Source organism: Mus caroli, unplaced genomic scaffold, assembly GCF_978045245.1.
Source record: "Mus caroli unplaced genomic scaffold, Mus_caroli_1 scaffold_1, whole genome shotgun sequence".
NCBI lineage: Eukaryota > Metazoa > Chordata > Mammalia > Rodentia > Muridae > Mus > Mus caroli.
Window position 1 is genome coordinate 83,140,278 of NW_028227256.1, and position 17,766 is coordinate 83,158,043.

The 17,766-nt window shown below is 49.2% G+C and overlaps 1 protein-coding gene across 1 annotated transcript; it reads right to left on the reverse strand.

Moving 5' to 3' along the window:
- Positions 1–12,839: 12,839 nt before the first annotated feature.
- On the reverse strand, positions 12,840–17,056 carry Nppc (natriuretic peptide C). The gene is made up of 3 exons (XM_021175045.3): positions 16,855–17,056; positions 16,150–16,460; positions 12,840–13,287 (listed from the first exon to the last, which is right to left on the reverse strand). The coding sequence occupies exons 1-2, from the start codon at positions 16,942–16,944 to the stop codon at positions 16,170–16,172; spliced, it is 381 nt and encodes a 126-aa protein (XP_021030704.1). The 5' UTR covers positions 16,945–17,056; the 3' UTR covers positions 12,840–13,287; positions 16,150–16,169.
- Between the last annotated feature and the right edge of the window lie 710 nt (positions 17,057–17,766).

A 17,766-nucleotide genomic window follows, 5' to 3' on the forward strand; every position in this document is an offset into this window, starting at 1 on the left:
ATGAACCCCTCTGAGAGCAATAGCCTCTAAGACCCAGTCACCTTCCTGTACCATACGCAGGCTCCGCCACCTCCTACTCTGTCACACAGGGGACCCTCCCCCCATATGCAGGCTCCACCACCTCCTACTCTGTCACACAGGGGACCCTCCCAGATTTGCCCTTGGGGTTACCCTTGAATCATCTCCAAGATAGCAGTAAGTGACTGTCTCTGAGGAAACAGCTGCCCAGGCAGGGAATCCACAGACAAATGCAAAGGGCCTAGGTGAGAGGGGTCAAGGTAGGTCAGAGGGGTCACACCTATGGGGAGCAACACTGGAAGAAAGGAGAAGCACCAGGTGCCTCTTGCTGTTGCTGGGAAACAGATGGACTAGGCCCGAGCAGAGGAAGGCCAAGCTCTGCTCAGGCCTGGCATGCTTTGGAAGGCAGGGTGGACAATACTGATGGTTTGCATTAGACGGAGGGAGTGAGTAGAGGAGATGACTTCAGGTTTTCTTCTGTAGACTCAGATGCAGGACACCCAGGGCTTGTAATCTGGGAGAGAGCAGAGCTTCATACCCCCCGACCGCAGCACACTTTGCTTACTGACTGTAAGCAACTACAACTGAGAAGACCCGTTAGGACGGCTGCTCCCCCTGCAGCCCTCTGACCGACGGGCCATCCTGTCCCATGATGGATAAGAAGCTGCAGCTCACATGTGGGGTATCTGCTCCACTGTGCAATCCCCAAGTGTTGGTCTTGAGAGCAAAAGGTCAGAGACTGTCTCATCACAGGAAAGGGACAGAGCAGCAGCATGGCTGGGAGGCAGAGAATGCCACACAGCAGGGCGGTCAGCCCAAGGGACATAGAGGAGCCTTAAAACCTTGGTACTGACAATGGCAGGGGGTGAGCGGGCACCTCTGTTGTTTCTGCACAGGAAGGAGCACACACAGAGGAAGCCAGAGCTGACAAAGGCCCTTCGTTCCCAGCTCTTGCCTCTCCTTTTCTTTTTCCTGAAAAAAAAAAAAAAAAAGACTTACTACGTAGCTCAGGCTGGTCTCAAACTCACAGAAATCCTCCTGCCTTAGCTTCACCAGTGCTGAAATTACAACTATGCACCACTCTACCTAGCCTCAGCCTCAGCCTCTTTCTTTATATATAAACCTTCTCACCTGATGCCCTGGACAGTTCTTGTTGCTGAGGCCATCTCTAGGGACCTAGTCACTTTGGATTCAGTTGTTGGTAAGAGAATGTGGCCTTTTGTCCCTTCTGTCAGCCTCTGCTGTAGTCACTCCAGGACTCTGACCCCAGTGTGAAGTAGCTGGTTCTGTTCTCATCAGAAGGGACAGGGCAGGAGCCTTTGGCCCGTCCTTGGCTTTAACAGATGTCCACTGAGTCAAGAAGATGAAAATGAGAAAGAGCCAAGCCTTTCAAACTCCATGAGGAATTTGAGACATTTTGGAAATAACTAGAATATCTTGGCTGTGCCCCAATGTGATGACTTTTCTGTACCTGGGAGACAACTGTTCTTCCAGTCATCTGGTTGTAGGCATTGGTAAGCCAGAGACCTTTGTTTCTTGGTAGAAATAGGAAGAATTATGGGGGAATGTTGGATGGGGTGTGAGGACCCTTCAAAGGACAGAGATAAGGACGTGAAGAGGAAGGAGGGATAGATGGGCAGTGTGCCGCCCCCAACCTCCCGCTATAAGGGGTCTGACTTGGGGGCTGAAAACCCAGAGGCTGGGAACAGTACCAGGAGAGGTGTTTATAGAGACCATGGACTTTGCCCAACAGTCCTGTCTTGGCCATGTGAGACCAGAGCCATCCCAGCTCTAGCCTTGGGTACCAAGAAAGCTGCAGATGGCTCCACCGGAGAGTATCATCCCTGAAGCACACTGCAGATAGTGGCCACTCACCCTGAGAAGCCGGTGAGCTCTCAACTGCCTGTTAGTTTGGAGGGAAAGGAGAGTGTGTGGTGTGGGTTTGTGTTGTCTAGAGGTGTAGTGCTTCTGAAATTTCCTGGGTGACAAGATGGTGCTGTGAGTGTGTGTAAGTGTGTGTGTGTGTGTGACTTGCGTGTCACTGTTTTAGCATTTGCTTGAAGATAGGAAGGATGGGTAATGGGGTGAGGTAGAATGTGCATGTCCTGGTGCTGTGGGAACTCACCCCTACAGTCCTTCACTTGAGCGAGGGCCTGGAGCAGGGGTAAGGCTAGGTTCTGGGGGCACTCAAGGGGGAACAATGAGGTGCCCACACCTGGCTCTAGGCAGCTGGACCCCCCTGGGGCTGGACAGGTCCCACTGATGTGTTCTTGCTGATTAGTCTGGTCAATAAAGCTGCAGTACTATAGCCTTCAATGCTCTCAGGTTGCTGTCAAGGGAGCACCTGGGTCGTTATCCAGGGAGCACCACCACCGCACCATCTCTCAGAGGGTGTCTCCTGGCCTCTGGGAGATGCTAGGAACTGCCCTTCGAGGTGTGGTCCACTCTGCAGCTCTGGGAATTCCCACTGGTGGACAAGATGAAACACAATGCAGACCGGGGCTGGATACGTGACTTTGTGTGGTTTCCCCACTTACAGTATCCACATTCAGTGAACTGTTTACAGCCTTGTCTCGGCATCATACACATCACCACAGCCACATTGAGGTCGTCTTCCATTTCCCCCACCAAAGACACTCTGATTCCATCCTCAGCCTCCTGCTTACCATGCTGCATGCCAGCCCGTCCAGCTGCTGCTGTGCCCTGTACAGCTTTGCCCATTCTGCCCTTTATGCAAATAGAGTTGTCGACTATACAAAGTTTTATTCTACCTCCTTTCACTTATCCTGTTGTCCTCAAGGCTTATCTATGCTACAGCATAAACCATTTCTTTTTTAAAAACCACTTCTTTAGTTTCTTTCATTGCAAATAATTGTTCCTTTGTATGGATGCAACACATTTTATTTATCTGCTCTCCAGGCAATGGTTGCTCAGATTTTTTTTTCTAAGGTATTTATGAGTGATGCTGCTGTGGAGGTTTATATGTGTGCATTCCTGTTATAGGTCCTACCAGAAACATACAGGAACTTTAAAAGTTGTAGTTACCTTAAGTGTGTGCTCCTGAGGTCATAGTCGTCACAGTTGGCAAACATCCTTCCATTTGTCACTGCAGTTCTAGCCGAGAGGCTGATGCCAGCCCTGACAGGAGATTTGCGGAAGGACACTGCTATGCTTTGAGTCTGAAGTAGTTCATTTGTTGGAATCCTTGGTACCCAGCTGGTGCTGCTCTCTCAGGAGGTGGGGCCTAGCTGCAGGAAGTAAGTCACCAGTAGGCGGGATGAAGGGTCACATGCCTATCCACTTCTATCAGAGCTCTCTGCTTCTTGGCCCACTGAGATATGAGACAGCAAGAGTGTGCTCCTGCTGCCATGTTCCTGCTGTGACAGACTGACTGTGTCCCCAAAACCGCGAGCCAGGGCAACTCCTTCTTCCAGTTGCTTCTGACAGTTATGTCATATATTTGGTCACCGTGATGAGGAAAGCAACTAATCATTTTGCGAGGTCCTTGTGTGTCACACATGCGGCGTGTGACATCTACAAGACAATCTCTGGGTCTGGGAGGAAGCATGCATGTAGGTCTGGATGTGTGACTGACTTAAATGTGTATGTGTGTTTTATAACTTTAATATTATGGAAGTACCTTACTGTGGGAGACATGAACCCAGAATTTAGGCATCATTCTCTAAAGTCACACAAAAGAGCCCCCACATTCTCTCCTGCTGAAGTACTTGTTCAGAGGCTCTGTTGGCGTGAGTCCAGGTTCACTGCTGCTGTGTGCCTGCCAAGACTCTCTTGGCTCATGTACAGAGTTCAGACCAGCTTGGATCCTACAGGCCAAGGCCATGGGATGGATTAGTCTCAAGAGGGGTCCTTGATCCTTTTTCAGAGACATCATGACCCATGGTGCCCATCAAGTGTGGACCAACTCTTCCGGACTCTCTGTTAAGACAGGACACCTGGTGGCTCACGCCTTTAATTCTAGCACTTGAGAGGCAGAAGCAGGAGGATTTCTGAGTTTGAGGCCAGCCTGGTCTACAAAGTGAGTTCCAGGACAGCCAGGGCTACACAGAGAAACCCTGTATGGAAAAAACAAAACAAAGCAAAACAAAACAAAACAAGAGGAAGACAGGACACCTGGGAACCTTATTCATGCCCTGCTCACATGTCCAGGGCCCCTCAGCAGATGTAATGAGGGCAATGAGTTCCAGGACAGCCAGGGCTACACAGAGAAACCCTGTCTGGAAAAAACAAAACAAAACAAAACAAAACAAAACAAAACAAGAGGAAGACAGGGCACCTGGGAACCTTATTCATGCCCTGCTCACATGTCCAGGACCCCTCAGCAGATGTGATGAGGGCAGTGAATATTTCAATTTGGTTCTAAGGCCAGAGGAACAATCTAAAGTCACTAAGTATTCCTCTCAGGAATGCAGTGTGGACCAGTTTATGCCACACTGGTGGCAATAGAAGAATTGTACTCTATGCTGACTGGGACTACGTGAATCACCGCACTGCTGCAGTCTGAATGTGTCTCCCAAGTTTCCTGTGTTGGAAATAATGTCCTTGATGCAGCAGAGTTGAGAGGTAAGACTTTTGGGGTGGAGCCGGGTCAGATAAATCTCGCCTTCATGAATCCACACATAACTTTATGGATGAATGGATCATTTTAAAAAAGGACTTGTTTCTTTTTAAATTTTATAAGTATGAGTGTTTGTTTGCAAGTATGCATGTATACCATATGCGTACCTTGTGGCATTGAGGGCTGAAGTGGGTGTTGGGTTCCTTGGAACTGGAGTTGCAGGTGGTTGAGATATCATGACCCATGGTGCACATCGAGAGTGGACCGGCTCTTCTGGCCACCATGCTGGAAACTAAACCCAGGTCCTCGGCAAGAGCAGCAAGTGCTCTTAACCCCTGAGCCATCTCTCCTGCCCTTGAGTGGGTTAATGGAGGAGGTTGCAATAAAAAAGGCTCTCTCTCTAACACAATTGCTCTGTTTCACCATGGGAAGTCCTCTGCTAGGTTGTAAATGCAGCCCAAAGATCATCACTTAGGTGCCAAGCAGGTGCCACCCAATGTTCTTGGATTTTTCCAGCATCCTGAACTTTGAGCTTAACAGAGCTTATTCTTTATGATGTATGTGGTTTTGTATATGTTGTTAGAGCAAAAATGGATTAAGATATTCAACTGTGCAAGCACACACAGAGGGAGAGAGTGGGTGTGAGTGTGTGTTTGCGTGTGTATGCATCTGTGTATTGGCTGTCATGGAAAAGTATAGCAGCGGTTAAAGAGTCAGGTCTAGAGTAGACAGGTGATGTCTACAAATGGGAAGGATATTTGAACACTTGATATAAGTGGGAAGCCAAGAAGAATGCTGAAAGACACCAAGGGAAGTCTTGGGGGACCTAGCCAATCTCGTTAGGGAGCGGGTCCTAACCCCAAAGGGAGAAGACACAGGAGAAGGCAGAGGGAGCTAAAGGGAGAAGGCACAGGAGAAGGCAGAGGGGCTAACTTTATTGTTTCCTTTCTGAAGGAGCCTGAAGTTACTGTCTGTGATCTTGACTTTGATAATAATATAAATATGGATTTAATAAGTCTCATCAAAAACATTACAGAGCCACTGACAACTAAGAATAGGACGTCTGCCTGCAAGCCCCTGCAGAAGATGAAAGTGGAGCGGCAGCCCTGGGGGAGAGTTCAGTAAGAAAGGAAGGAAAACGAGGAGGCTTGAAAAGCAGATTCTGCAAGTCAAATGAGAAAGTCAGTTTAAGCGATCAATCGAACCATCAGGCCTCCTCACCGGAAGACGGTCACTCCACTTCCTATGTATTTTGATCTAATATGTTATAGATATACTTACATTAAAAAGGCACACACAAAGAGGGAAAGAATGAAAGCTTGCATAAAACTATCACGCACAAATAAAAATAAGACAGGGCGCGTGATGCACACCTGTAATCCTAGCACTTGGGAAGTGGAGGCAGGAAGACCAGGGAGTTCAAGGGCAGCTTCAGTGTCAGTGAGTTTGAGCCAACCTGGGCTACATGAGACCCTGGCTCAAAACAATTCCCCAAACCAACCCCTCCGCCACCTAAGACCCTGACACGATGAAGCAAGGTAAGATAAAGTAGCTGGGTAACCCCAGCCCTTGGGAGGCAGAGGCAGGTAGGTTGCTATGAATTCAAGGCCAGCTTGGTCTACATGTCCAGTGCCAGGCTAGTGAAGATAACATAGGGAGATCTTCTCTCAACAATTATAAGATAAAATAGATCTGATAATGTCAGTATCAGGAAAAGAATTGAATTGGAGTTAAAGTTAGGTCTTGGGCATGAGAGGCTCAGCACAGGGGGATTCTCTCTGTAGTGACCGCCTCCGGAGCCAGACAAGACACAAGCTTGCATAATTTTTGTTGTTGTCGTCTTTGTTTTTGGAGACAGAGTATTGCTATGTATTTCAGGCTGGCTTTGAGTTCACTCTGTGGATCAGGCTGGCCTTGAACATGTAACAATCCTCCTGCCTCAGTCTCTCAAGGGCTGGGATTCCAGGTATGTACCAGCAGGTGTGGCTTGAAGCTTTGGCATTTTTTTAGTCGGTGAGAGTTGAGGATTGTTTGTTACCATGTCACAACGTCAGATATCCTTTCCGATACACGCGTTAACATCAGCTTTTCATTGCTGAATTAAAACATTAAAACATGAGTCTAAACAGGGAAAAAAAACCCCAAAGTCCCAGTTTATTTTCCCCAACATCATTATTAATCTTTCGGTAAATCCAAGACAGTGAGAAAAGATTGAGACGTGTAATGCAGAAGGCAAAACTCACCAGACATTTGTAGAATTCTCATGCTGTGTAAATAGGCATTAATCTGTTCAGGTGTCCATGTACCTTCTCCACACAGCCACGGAAAACACAGAGGTGAGGTAGGAAGTCTGTCCATACTCCATAAGCTTAACAACGCGAAGGAAACCAAAGTCACAACCAGGTAGGGTAGGTAGTGAGGGTGCCACAGGCCAAAAATGTGGGCCTTATTCAGAAATAAGCCTTCAACCAAGCACATAGGTCAAAGCATGGAGACGGTGCTGGGTGTGATGGTTGGTGTGCATTGTGACAAGCACAGCTGTAAGGGCTTGTCTAGGTTAGTATGGCCTCTGAGCGAGCCTCCATCATCTGAACTGAACTGGTTGGGGTGGGAAGACCCATCCTAATTGCTGAACAAATAGAAGGGGTCTGCCCATCATTCACCACTGTCTGCTGTCTGTCTGTGGATCGGTGTGACCAGCTGCTTCAGGCTCCTGCCGTGATGGGCTGTCCCCGAAAACAGTGAGCAAGAACAAATGCTTTCTTAGGTTGCTTCTGTTAGTTATGTTATCAAAGTCTCTGTTACTGATTTATGGACCCAGTGACTCAGTGAGAAATTCCACTCCCTGGAGGAAGAGGAGGAGAAGGAGAGAGAGGAGGAAGAGAAGGAGGAGGAAGATGAAGAGGAGGGGGAGAAAAAGGGGGGAGAAGGGAGACGTGGGTTAGCTTACTTGCTGCTTCACCATGTGGTACCCTCTGTCATGCCACAGTGAAGCAGGAGGGCCCTGGATGGATGCTATCACTCTGCTCTAAGCTTTCCGGATCCTGGAACAACGAACTAAACAAATTTCTACTCTTCATAAACGACCTGCTCAGGTGTCTTGCTATAAAGGATAAAAAATGCATTTATGTGCCCTGACCAATGCTCTCTCCCAATATACTTTTCTCAAACTAGAGTATGGGCTACTTGGTCTGCCAGCCTGCCTCTCTTGCCTTGGCTAGGAGCGCTTCTCAAGGCTCTGACTTGATCCTTGCTGATCACTCGCACAGTCTCTGGTCCAGCACAACCCCTTCTCCTACTGTGTGCAGTGTGAAAGGAGCAAGCACCAGGAACCACTTGACTGAGATGGAAATACCTCATTGTCTCCCAGAACCTCATCTCTTCCATGCCTCTGTGCCGTGTGTGGCACATCTCAGAATCACACCTTCAAGAGGGTTTGAGGGGTCTGTCTTTCAGGTATTTTGGGAGCCCAAGGTTGGGTTCCTGGTCCTGCCTCTGCTTCTGTTAGCAATTGTTCACCTGGGTCCAGGGAGGCTTGGGATGTCTCCACTGTGCACCCCAGCTCCTTTCATATTTGAGGACTTCAAAAAAGGACTTCTGAAATGTGTCAAAACTTTGATCTATATTCTTGGTAATAATGTGCGTGTGTGTGTGTGTGTGTGTGTGTGTGTGTGTGTGTGTATGTACCTATGCATGCACTGGGAAGTCAGAAGAAGATGTTAGGTGTCCCACTCTATCATTATAAAGTTCGGTGAGGATCTCTCACTGAACCTGGAGTGAGACTGGCAGCCAGCAAATCCCAGTGCTTCTCTGCCTCTGTTCCCCACAGTGCCAGGGTTACAAGTCTGAGTGGGGTCGTGCCTGGATTTTACATGGGTGTGGATACAATAACTCCAGGCCTTGGGTAGCACGTGCTCTTGCACACGGAACCTTTCTCCAGCCCTGCAGATAGTTTTTTTAAAAACTTTTAATTGAAATTTTTTAAAATTTTATTTTATTTTTAATTTATTTTTTACACTCCATATTCTTTTTGTATATATATGAATATATATGCACTTTATTATCATTTTTTATTTAAACATCCATTTTTTATTATTTTTTATTAGATATTTTTCATTTACATTTCAAATGCTATCCTGAAAGTCCACTATACCCTCCCCCTGCCTCGCCCTGCTCCCCAACCCTCCTACTCCTGCTTCTTGGTCCTGGCATTCCCCTATACTGGGGCATATAATCTTCACAAGATCAAGGGCCTCTCTTCCCACTGATGGCCTACTAGGCCATCCTCTGCTACATATGCAACTAGAGACACAATCTCTCAGGGGTACTGGTTAGTTCATATTGTTGTTCCTCCTATAGAGTTACAGACCCCTTTAGCTCCTTGGGTACTTTCTCTAGCTCCTTCATTGGGGGCCCTGTGTTCCATCCAATAGATGACTGTGAGCATCTACTTCTGCATTTGCCAGGCACTGACATAGCCTCACAAGAGACAGCTATATCAGGGTCCTGTCAGCAAAATCTTGCTGGCATATGCAATAGTGTCTGGGTTTGGTGGTTGTTTATGGGATGGACCTCTGGGTGGTCCTTCCTTCCGTCTCAGCTCCACACTTTGTCTCTGTAACTCCTTACATAGGTATTTTGTTCCCCGTTCTAAGAAGGAATGAAGTATCCACACTTTGGTCTTCCTTCTTCTTGAGTTTCATGTGTGTTTGCGAATTGTATCTTGGGTATTCTAAGTTTCTGGACTAATACCCACTTATCAGTGAGTACATATCATGTGTGTTCTTTTGTGATTGGGTTACCTCACTTAAGATGATATCCTCCAGATCCATCCATTTGCCTACAAATTTCATAGATTCATTGTTTTTAATAGCTGTATAAATGTATAAATGTACCACATTTTCTGTATCCATTCCTCTGTTGAGGGACACCTGGGTTCTTTCTAGCTTCTAGTTATTATAAATAAGGCTGCTATGAACATAGTCGAGCATGTGTCCTTATTACAAGTTGGAGCATCTTCTGGGTATATGCCCAGGTTACACTCCATATTCTATGCTCTGCCCACCATCCACCCTCCAACTGCTCCCCACCCCACACCTCCTCCACACCCCACCCTGTCTCCACATGGATGCCCCCTAACTCCCCACCCCACCTGACCTCTAAACTCCCTGGGGCCAGTGAGTGTGGTCCAGTGTTTGAGAGATCTCAGGGGTCCAGATTAATTGAGACTGCTGGTTCTCCTACAGGATGGCCCTTCTCCTCAGCTTCTTTCAGCCTTCCCTAATTCAACAACAATGGTCAGCTGCTTCTGTCCATTGGTTGGTTGCAAATATCTGCATCTGATTCTTTCAGCCTGGAGATAGGTTTTAAAGGGTCTATTCTTTGACTATCCTAAAAGTATGTGTTCTCTATTCCCTATGTGTTCTCATCCCGAGATCTTCTAGAAAGGGTGTCCTCGGGAACACAGGAGGCCCTGAGGCCTTCTAGAATCTGGAACTTTCTGTTTCTCTGCTGTACTTTGGACCACCCCACTCCACTGGCCCTGCACAGAGGTGTCTAACACTGCCAAGGGCCCCTCCTTGTCCCAGAGGTCCAGGACTCTAGCCATAGACTGGCAGTTACTGTCTCCCATGTGGGAGACGAGGTGCAACATGAGATGAGATGCTGGGAACCAGGAAGGAGAAAAGACCCAGATGGGAGGGGTCAGGCTCCTGGGCTGTACTGCTAAGGAATACCCCAGCCTCCCTAGCATTTGTAGCTACTTACTGAGGGTTTGCCAACCCTTCCTGTTTTCTAGCAGGATTCCCAGGCTGGGATGGTACGTCTCTGTGGCCAAGGACGCAGACTCAGGACTTCAAGTTTGCATTAGTTATGTTTATCCTTGCTCCGACAAATGAGCAGCCAACAGCAGCTTGAGAATGAAGAGCTTTTGGCTCCCGGTTCAAAGATGCAGTCACGTATGGAGGGGAAGACAGGATGGTGTGAAGGCTGCAGTCAGGAAGCAGAGAGAGATGAAAGCAGCTCTCACTCCCCTTTCTCCTTAAAGTTTATTATTTTATTGTTTGTGTGTGTGTGTGTCTGGGTATGTGCATGTGCCTGAGGACGTGAGAAGACTGTCAGATCCCCTGGATCTGGGGTTACAGGTAGTGAGCCACCTTCTGCAAGTGTTGAGACTCAACCTTGAGTCTGCTGCAGGAATAATACACACTTCTAATCACTGAGCCGTCTGTCCAGGTCCTTTCTCATCTCTGTTTCATCTGAAACCCCAGCCTGTGGGTTGGTTATTCCATCTTAGTTAACCAACCTAGAAACTCACTTACAGATATGCCTGGTGGGTAATTTCCTAAGCAGTTCTATAATAGAACCTTTTAGGTTGATAACATTAATCATCACAGGAGAGCAGTTATCTAGTGACATCCAGGACCCAACCCAACAGGTTGAGGGTCTGGTCTCACTGATGAGGGTTGATATTGCCAACTGTGGGCCTGGCTTATTATTATTATTATTATTTGGTGGGGTGTTATATGTGGAATGAGGGCAACATAGGAGGACTGTATTTGTAAGAGTACTCAGTCCTTACAACAATCACTAGCTGCCCCAGTGATGACCAATGAAAAATCCTTCTCTCCAGTGGCAATTCCCTGGATTACAGATGTCCTTTGCCTGGGCTTTGAGCAGCACCTGCCTCAACCCCAGAAAGGTCACAGTGTGACTATCTGCCTGGCTCTTGTCATCTCCAAGGCTCTGGCCTATTCCTCTGCCTCCTCTGATAGTAAGAGATACCCCACTTGCATGGCAAGCTGAGGTACAGGTGTAGCCTGAATCCCTCACTGTCACAGACTCTGGTACTGTGTCTCCAGCCATAGATGTGGGAACAAGGCAGAGGAGGGCAGGCAGCCACACTCAAGACTTGCCATTTGGCCCCCAGGAGGGAATTGGGAATGTCCCCTAGTGTCCTGGAAATTAGGAGGATGAAAAGGGCTCTAGCCTTCTCCAGCTGGCTTGCATCTTAGATCTGTGAAAATCTGCTGCTTACAGGGCCGCCTAGGAGCGAAAGTCAGGGACCTGGGAGGCCGCAGGAAGACCAGGTGTTATCAGGTACTCCTCCAGTGACACTGGTCTCCTCCAGTGACACTTGTCTCCTGGCACTCTTCTGCTAGGCCTGCTGATCCCCTGGCACAGGGCCATACACATTGCCAACCTACCTGGTGTCATGGTGTCACTAAGAGGTTTTTATTTTATTTATTTATGTTTCTCCCTCAGGTCTTGTTCTATAGCCCTGGTTGGCCTGGAACTTATTCTGTCCACTAGGCTGGAGTTGGTCTTGTGGCAATTCTCCTGCCTACCAGGTGCTGTGGATACAGAAATGTGCCACCAACCCCATTCAGTTGGAAGAGGCTCTTTGTGACCCTTGTCTCTCACGGGGTCAGGTGTCAGGGAAACCTTCACAGCCGTGTCACTGAATGGAGGGTGTGCTGGGCTTACCACTGAATTATTTAAAAGTTTCCTGCTGATTTCGAGAAAAGAGATTCTAGTCTAAATTATATTCATAAATTCCAAATCATTATTCATAATTTCACACTCAAAGCTTGGGCACTGTGGTTGTTATTGGGTCCCTCACAAAGTGCTCCCCACGGCGCACACGAGAAATCTGGCCATTCCTGTTCCTTCTTAGAGGTGTGTGGCCCGAGATACCATCTGGGCACTGCAGTGCTTGTGGGGGAGAGGGAGCTGCCCACCCAAGGCTTTGAAAAGAAGCCTTAAAAGAAGCGTGTGAACGGTAACTTGAAAATATCATGAGGCATACAGACACATCACCCTCAAGAGAGGGCAAATTTGGAGCAGTTGTTCCTTCTCATAGCAGAGAGAAGATGGGATGGAACTGGAGACCCTTAAAGGAGCTAAATCAACACCGGTTCAGCTCTTGACATTGTCAGCCTCCCAGACATTGGAGGAGATCTGGCAGTCACCCTGCAGCGGTCCACACGGCCAGCCCGGTCCTGAGAGACCAACTTCAGTAGAGTGAGGGGTGGATGGGGCGCCCGACGGGATGCTGACACAGAGCAATTCAGAGTTGCAAACCTGACTGACAGATCTATTTGGAGGCAAAGGCCTTGTCTTCTGCTTCTGCTCAGCCTAATTTTTGAAATGAAAAGCAATGAATAAATAAAGACAATTTTCAAGATGTTCATGGAATGGCTTTTTTTTTTTTAACATTTTTTTCAACTAGTTAGGACAAAAACATTACAATGGTTGGCTTCTTTCATTTAGTTACATAAATAAAATTTTTATAAATATCTCTTTATAAACAATATAAATAGCTTTACAACATAAATACATTTATGCATGACGTGAATTTACAAACAGCAATGTTTTACAGCTAGCTGGTTTTGTCAGTCACTTTAAAAACTGTCCCTTGTCATCAAGTCGGTGTGGGAGTGTGTGTCTCATGTATATAATATATATATAATATATAACTTTTTATTTTTCATTTTCAAAAAAACCCCCAAACAATAAAATCATACCCTCCCCTCCCCAAATAATAATAAAACAGCTGGTGTTGTGTATTGCCAGTACCAGGAGGAAAAAAAATAAAAAGAAATGTAAAAGCCACATTGCGTTGGAGGTGTTTCCAGGTGCTGGAGGCTGATGACCAGGGATGGCCTCAGTGCACAGAGCAGTTCCCAATCCTGAAACACAAAGTGGACACAGGACACTCAGTTCCGGCCTCTTCACTGAAAAAGCCCATCCCACAGGGTAGTTGTAGAACTCCCCCCCACCCCCCACTTTCTTACAGTAGCACTAGGCAAAGCCTGTGTGCCTTTGATCTACAGGCCCTTGATTGGCACTGGCTGGACCAGCACAGGTGAAACCATAGTATCTGCCAGACCCGAGCCCCTCCCCTAAGATTTAACTACAGGCCTTGCTCTCGGCAATGGCTGAGAATAGCGGCCCCTTTCCAGCTCATTTTTGCTACAACACAACCCCCCGGGGCAGTCAGTTTCATCTGGTTTCATGTCTGCTTGGCTATGTAGGGACAGAGAAGAGATTAACTCAGGGGGAAGTGTGTCCTATTCTGGACTCAAATCGTCGATCTGTTTTGACTTCCTGGATGGCCCCAAGTAGCTTTGAGCTCACCTATAAAATGGATAATAGCCACCTCCCAGAGCCGGCACTGGGATTTAACAAAAGGCCACATATTAAGCTGTGGCCCTGTCTGGGTCACAGCTTCTGAGCAGTAAAGAACACTTCCTCTCCTAGCTACCTTTGTCTTAGAAATTGGTGGCTTCAAGGTCCCCTTCTGCAGCAGCTGGCGGTGTCTGCCACCAGCCTGGGGCAAATGTACAGCTTTGCTGCATTGGAGGGTTTGAAGGATGAGAGTAAGCTGATGACCACTGTACTCAGTCCCTACTAGTGGTGGCTGCATGAGTTCTCCATGTTCAGAAGGCTGGCAGACATGCAGGGCCCTCCTAAAGGACTGCACTCACGATGGGGCCTGGCTCTGATGGTCTGGGCAATTCTCCCTAACTCGCTTCTCTGGCTGTTTCACGGGTGGTGTTCCTAGGGCCAGAGGCAAAATGTCCATTGAGGTCTTGGCCACACCCGAGTCTCTGCCAGTTGTATAATCAAAACCTATAACCATCAGCGGCAGTCATTATGACGGTGCCTAGAGCCAAAGTCAACCTCTGCGTGGAGAAAGGGGCAGAGCCTCGGGAGTTTTCATCAGCATGAAGGATGAGCCTTGCACTCTTCCATAAGACCAAATGGGTGCTCTCCGCTGGTCAGCTCCACTGGGAGACTTTAGGTTGGAAGGACGATCTATCCTCTCACTGGGGCTGGCATAGAGGAAGCTGAGGCTTTGCCTTTATGCCAAGAGAACTTCCAGGAGGCTGCTGATCTCCTCTGGTCAAAGTGGAGGGGTGGGGTGTAGAAGCCTTAATTGTCTTGATTTTTCCTCAACATTCTCACTACCCTGTGCCCACAGATGCCTAAAGCACCTCCAGGGAAGCACATTCCAGGCATTTAACCGGAGGCTAAGTAACGTTGGTTTAGACTCTAAAGTCCTTTTTTGGCACATACATCACAAACTGAAAATCCAAGTTCTCAGACTCCATCTCTTAGATATTCATATGGAAGAGAGCAAAAGACCCACCCATAAGTACTAGGGTCACCGCTCTCCCTGAGTAGAGCAGAGTAGAGACCTAACACCTCTGTAGAACTGGGGTGAAGCATGCAGCCTGTTCAAGACTCAGTGCAGAGAGGAGAGGGCCATCCGAGATCTAGAGCCAGGGGCACTTGGCAGAGCTCCTGAACTGGGGGTATGTGTTTCTCTCGTCAGTGGCCAATATTTCCAAGATTCCTTCTGGGTATGATGTGGGCTCCTGAAGGTCTGCCACTTAAGTTACTCATGAATTAATATGGGGACACAAACAAGTACACAGAGCACTGTACTTCTGCAAAGGTCTCTCATGCCTTAAAAAAAAAAAAAGGCTCCTGTCATGTGATGGGGGAGGTGTTCCTACTCCTTACTGGGAAAAGAATGGCCACTGGTCAATCTTCCTGGGTAGGGGAGAGCAGCCTCCTCACCACTGGGGTGGGCTAGAGCAAGAGGCAAAGCCAAGGAACAGCAGAAGCCTGACTGTCAAGCAGTTATCTAAGTAGGGTGTGTCTCTTCACATCACCAGGGATGGCGAGCAGAAGGAAGCCAGGAAGGACCCAGCAGCCTGGGATGGGGATGCTGGGAAGATGGAGGTTTCCCATCTCCGTGGAGGGGAAGGAGGCCAGAAATAGTTCAGAGCACCACAAGGCTGGTAAAGGACTCACTGTGGACACACTGAGTTTGAGGTTAGGTCACGAAATAAGCTTTAGCTTGTTCCTTTGCCTCTCTCTTGAAACAGGGTCACCAGCCTAAGGTTCATCTCAGAAGCCCCAGGGCAGCAGCATCAGGACCCTGGATAGACCAGTTTGCCCACAGTTGAGTTGAGAGCAGGGGTAAGATTCAGAATGCCCCAGGCAGAAGGGTGCCCTGCTGCTGCCACAGAGGTTCTCTCTACTAGGAGGGGGCAGGCATATCTGCATGCCTGCCTCACCTGAGGGACAACAGCCCCAGAAAGGCATCCTAGCACTTGACTGCTTGGCTGCTGGCACAGGGCTGGTGATACCTCTTTCTCTCTCTCTTTCCAGGATCTCTCTAACAAGTTTCCAATTGGCTAGCTGGCCAGTGGTCAGTGGTGGGTTTGGAGGCTGGGACTGCGTAAGCCCATCTCTATTTTTCTAGAGGAAGCCAGATGGAGTACTCTAAGGCTGAACCTGGTCTCTGACCTGGCCCGTGTTCACTTTTTTTTTTTTAATTAAATCTGTAAAATGGGATATGTGAGGTAGCAGGCAAATGTCTGGGTACACTTGACCTCATGCCTAAATTGGTTGGGGGAAGGTCACAGAACATAGGGATCAGGGAGGAAACCAAACAGTCTGAGAAGGGCAGTGATAAGAGCTTGGCTCTCCAGGGTGCAGAGCTAGGCGAGCGGGGAGCGTCCGATGGTGTTACTTACCGCCGCCAGGGGTAGCTGCACTAACATCCCAGACCGCTCATGGAGCCGATCCGGTCCAGCTTGAGGCCAAAGCAGCCTTTGGACAAGCCCTTCTTGTTGCCGCCTTTGTATTTGCGCGCGTTGGGGTGCTCGTGCAGAAGGCGGGCCCAAGCAGCCCGGGACTTGGTGTCCACACGCAGGTCCCGGAGCAGTCGCGATCGGTCTCCCTTGAGATTGGCTCCCCCGCCGCCTGGAGTCTTGTCACCCTTTTTCTGATTGCCACCAGCTGCCTGGGAATCCGCCAGCTCCTCCCCTGGCGGGGTTCTCGGGACCTGTCGGAGAAAAGAGTGGACAGGTGAAAGAGTGCACCGATGTAGCGCAGATGACTTTTACGGGGCCCAGAGTGGCGTGGCCCTTCTCAGCCATGAGCGTGCCTCCACCGATGCGGGACAGCTGAGTCCAGCATCCACCTGCCACGCAGCCTTTTTGCCTGCTCCTCCGGGGAGCCCATTGCTCTTCCCGTGCCGCTGGTCATGCTGGGCACATTGGGGCACGAGAGATGTGCATGTGCCGACATTCTCCCGAGGCTGGGAAATGAACCCGAGAAATCCCCACTTTGAGGGAGCAAGTCCGAGGGGGTCTGCCTTTCCGGGCTCTCTGCTCCCTCCTGCGCACCGCATCTTTCCACGCCCCTCACAAGCCCAGCGTCCCCGCGACAGCACCCACCTTCGGTGGTGTCCCGGGCTTAGCTTCGGAGGGCCGGAGCGAGAGTAGCGCGAGCAGCAGGGCGCAGGCGATCAGCTGGGAGAGGTGCATGGTGCCGATGGGACCGAGGTGTGCAGACGGTCTGCAGCCGGGACTGCCAGTGAGCAGTCGGACAGGATGCGGAGCAGGATTGCCAAGCGAGCACAGGTCCTACTGCTGTGCGGCGCCGGCTGGGTGCGCTCTGAGTCCGTGGCTCCGCTGGAGCCTTTATAATCCAACCTGCCGCTGATGTCATCTTCCCGCCCACCGGGCCTCCAGGGCCAATGGCACAGCGCACGCGGCCGAATCGACGGCCCGGAGGGGGCCGGGAGGGGGCCGCGGGGGCTCCCTCTTCTGCTCCAACCCACATCCCACCTCCGAAGGAGCCGGCGGCTCGGCTCGCTGTGCTCAAAGCCACAGAGCGGCGCGCAGAAAAGAACTCCATTTGTAGAATGCGCTCGCCCTAGTACTCAGGCTTCTCTAGGCGTCTGTGCGCTGTGTATCTGCTGCTCCTGATACATGTCTGTACTCCTTCTGCAGGTGCAAAGGCTTAGAAGAAATGTCCATTATGTAAAGTTACACAGGTTGAAAGTTGGTGCAGCCCAAAATCTACGCAGATCGCTCTGTTTCCAAACTCTTCACAAATGCTGCCATGCGCTAGCCAGGGTGGAAGGGCTGACCATGTCTAGACGCTCAAACATGGGGAGCGGCAGAGGATGGGGTTAGGAGATCCCAGTGGGAAGTGGAGGGAGAGCTTGCAATGTTGTAGCTGCAAAGAAGACTTGTAAGTCTCGGATACCCACGAATGAGAGGATGTCATCAACCCACGAGTGTGAGCCAGGAGTGTGTGTGTGTGTGTGTGTGTGAGTGTGTGTGTGTGTGTGTTGGGAGGTT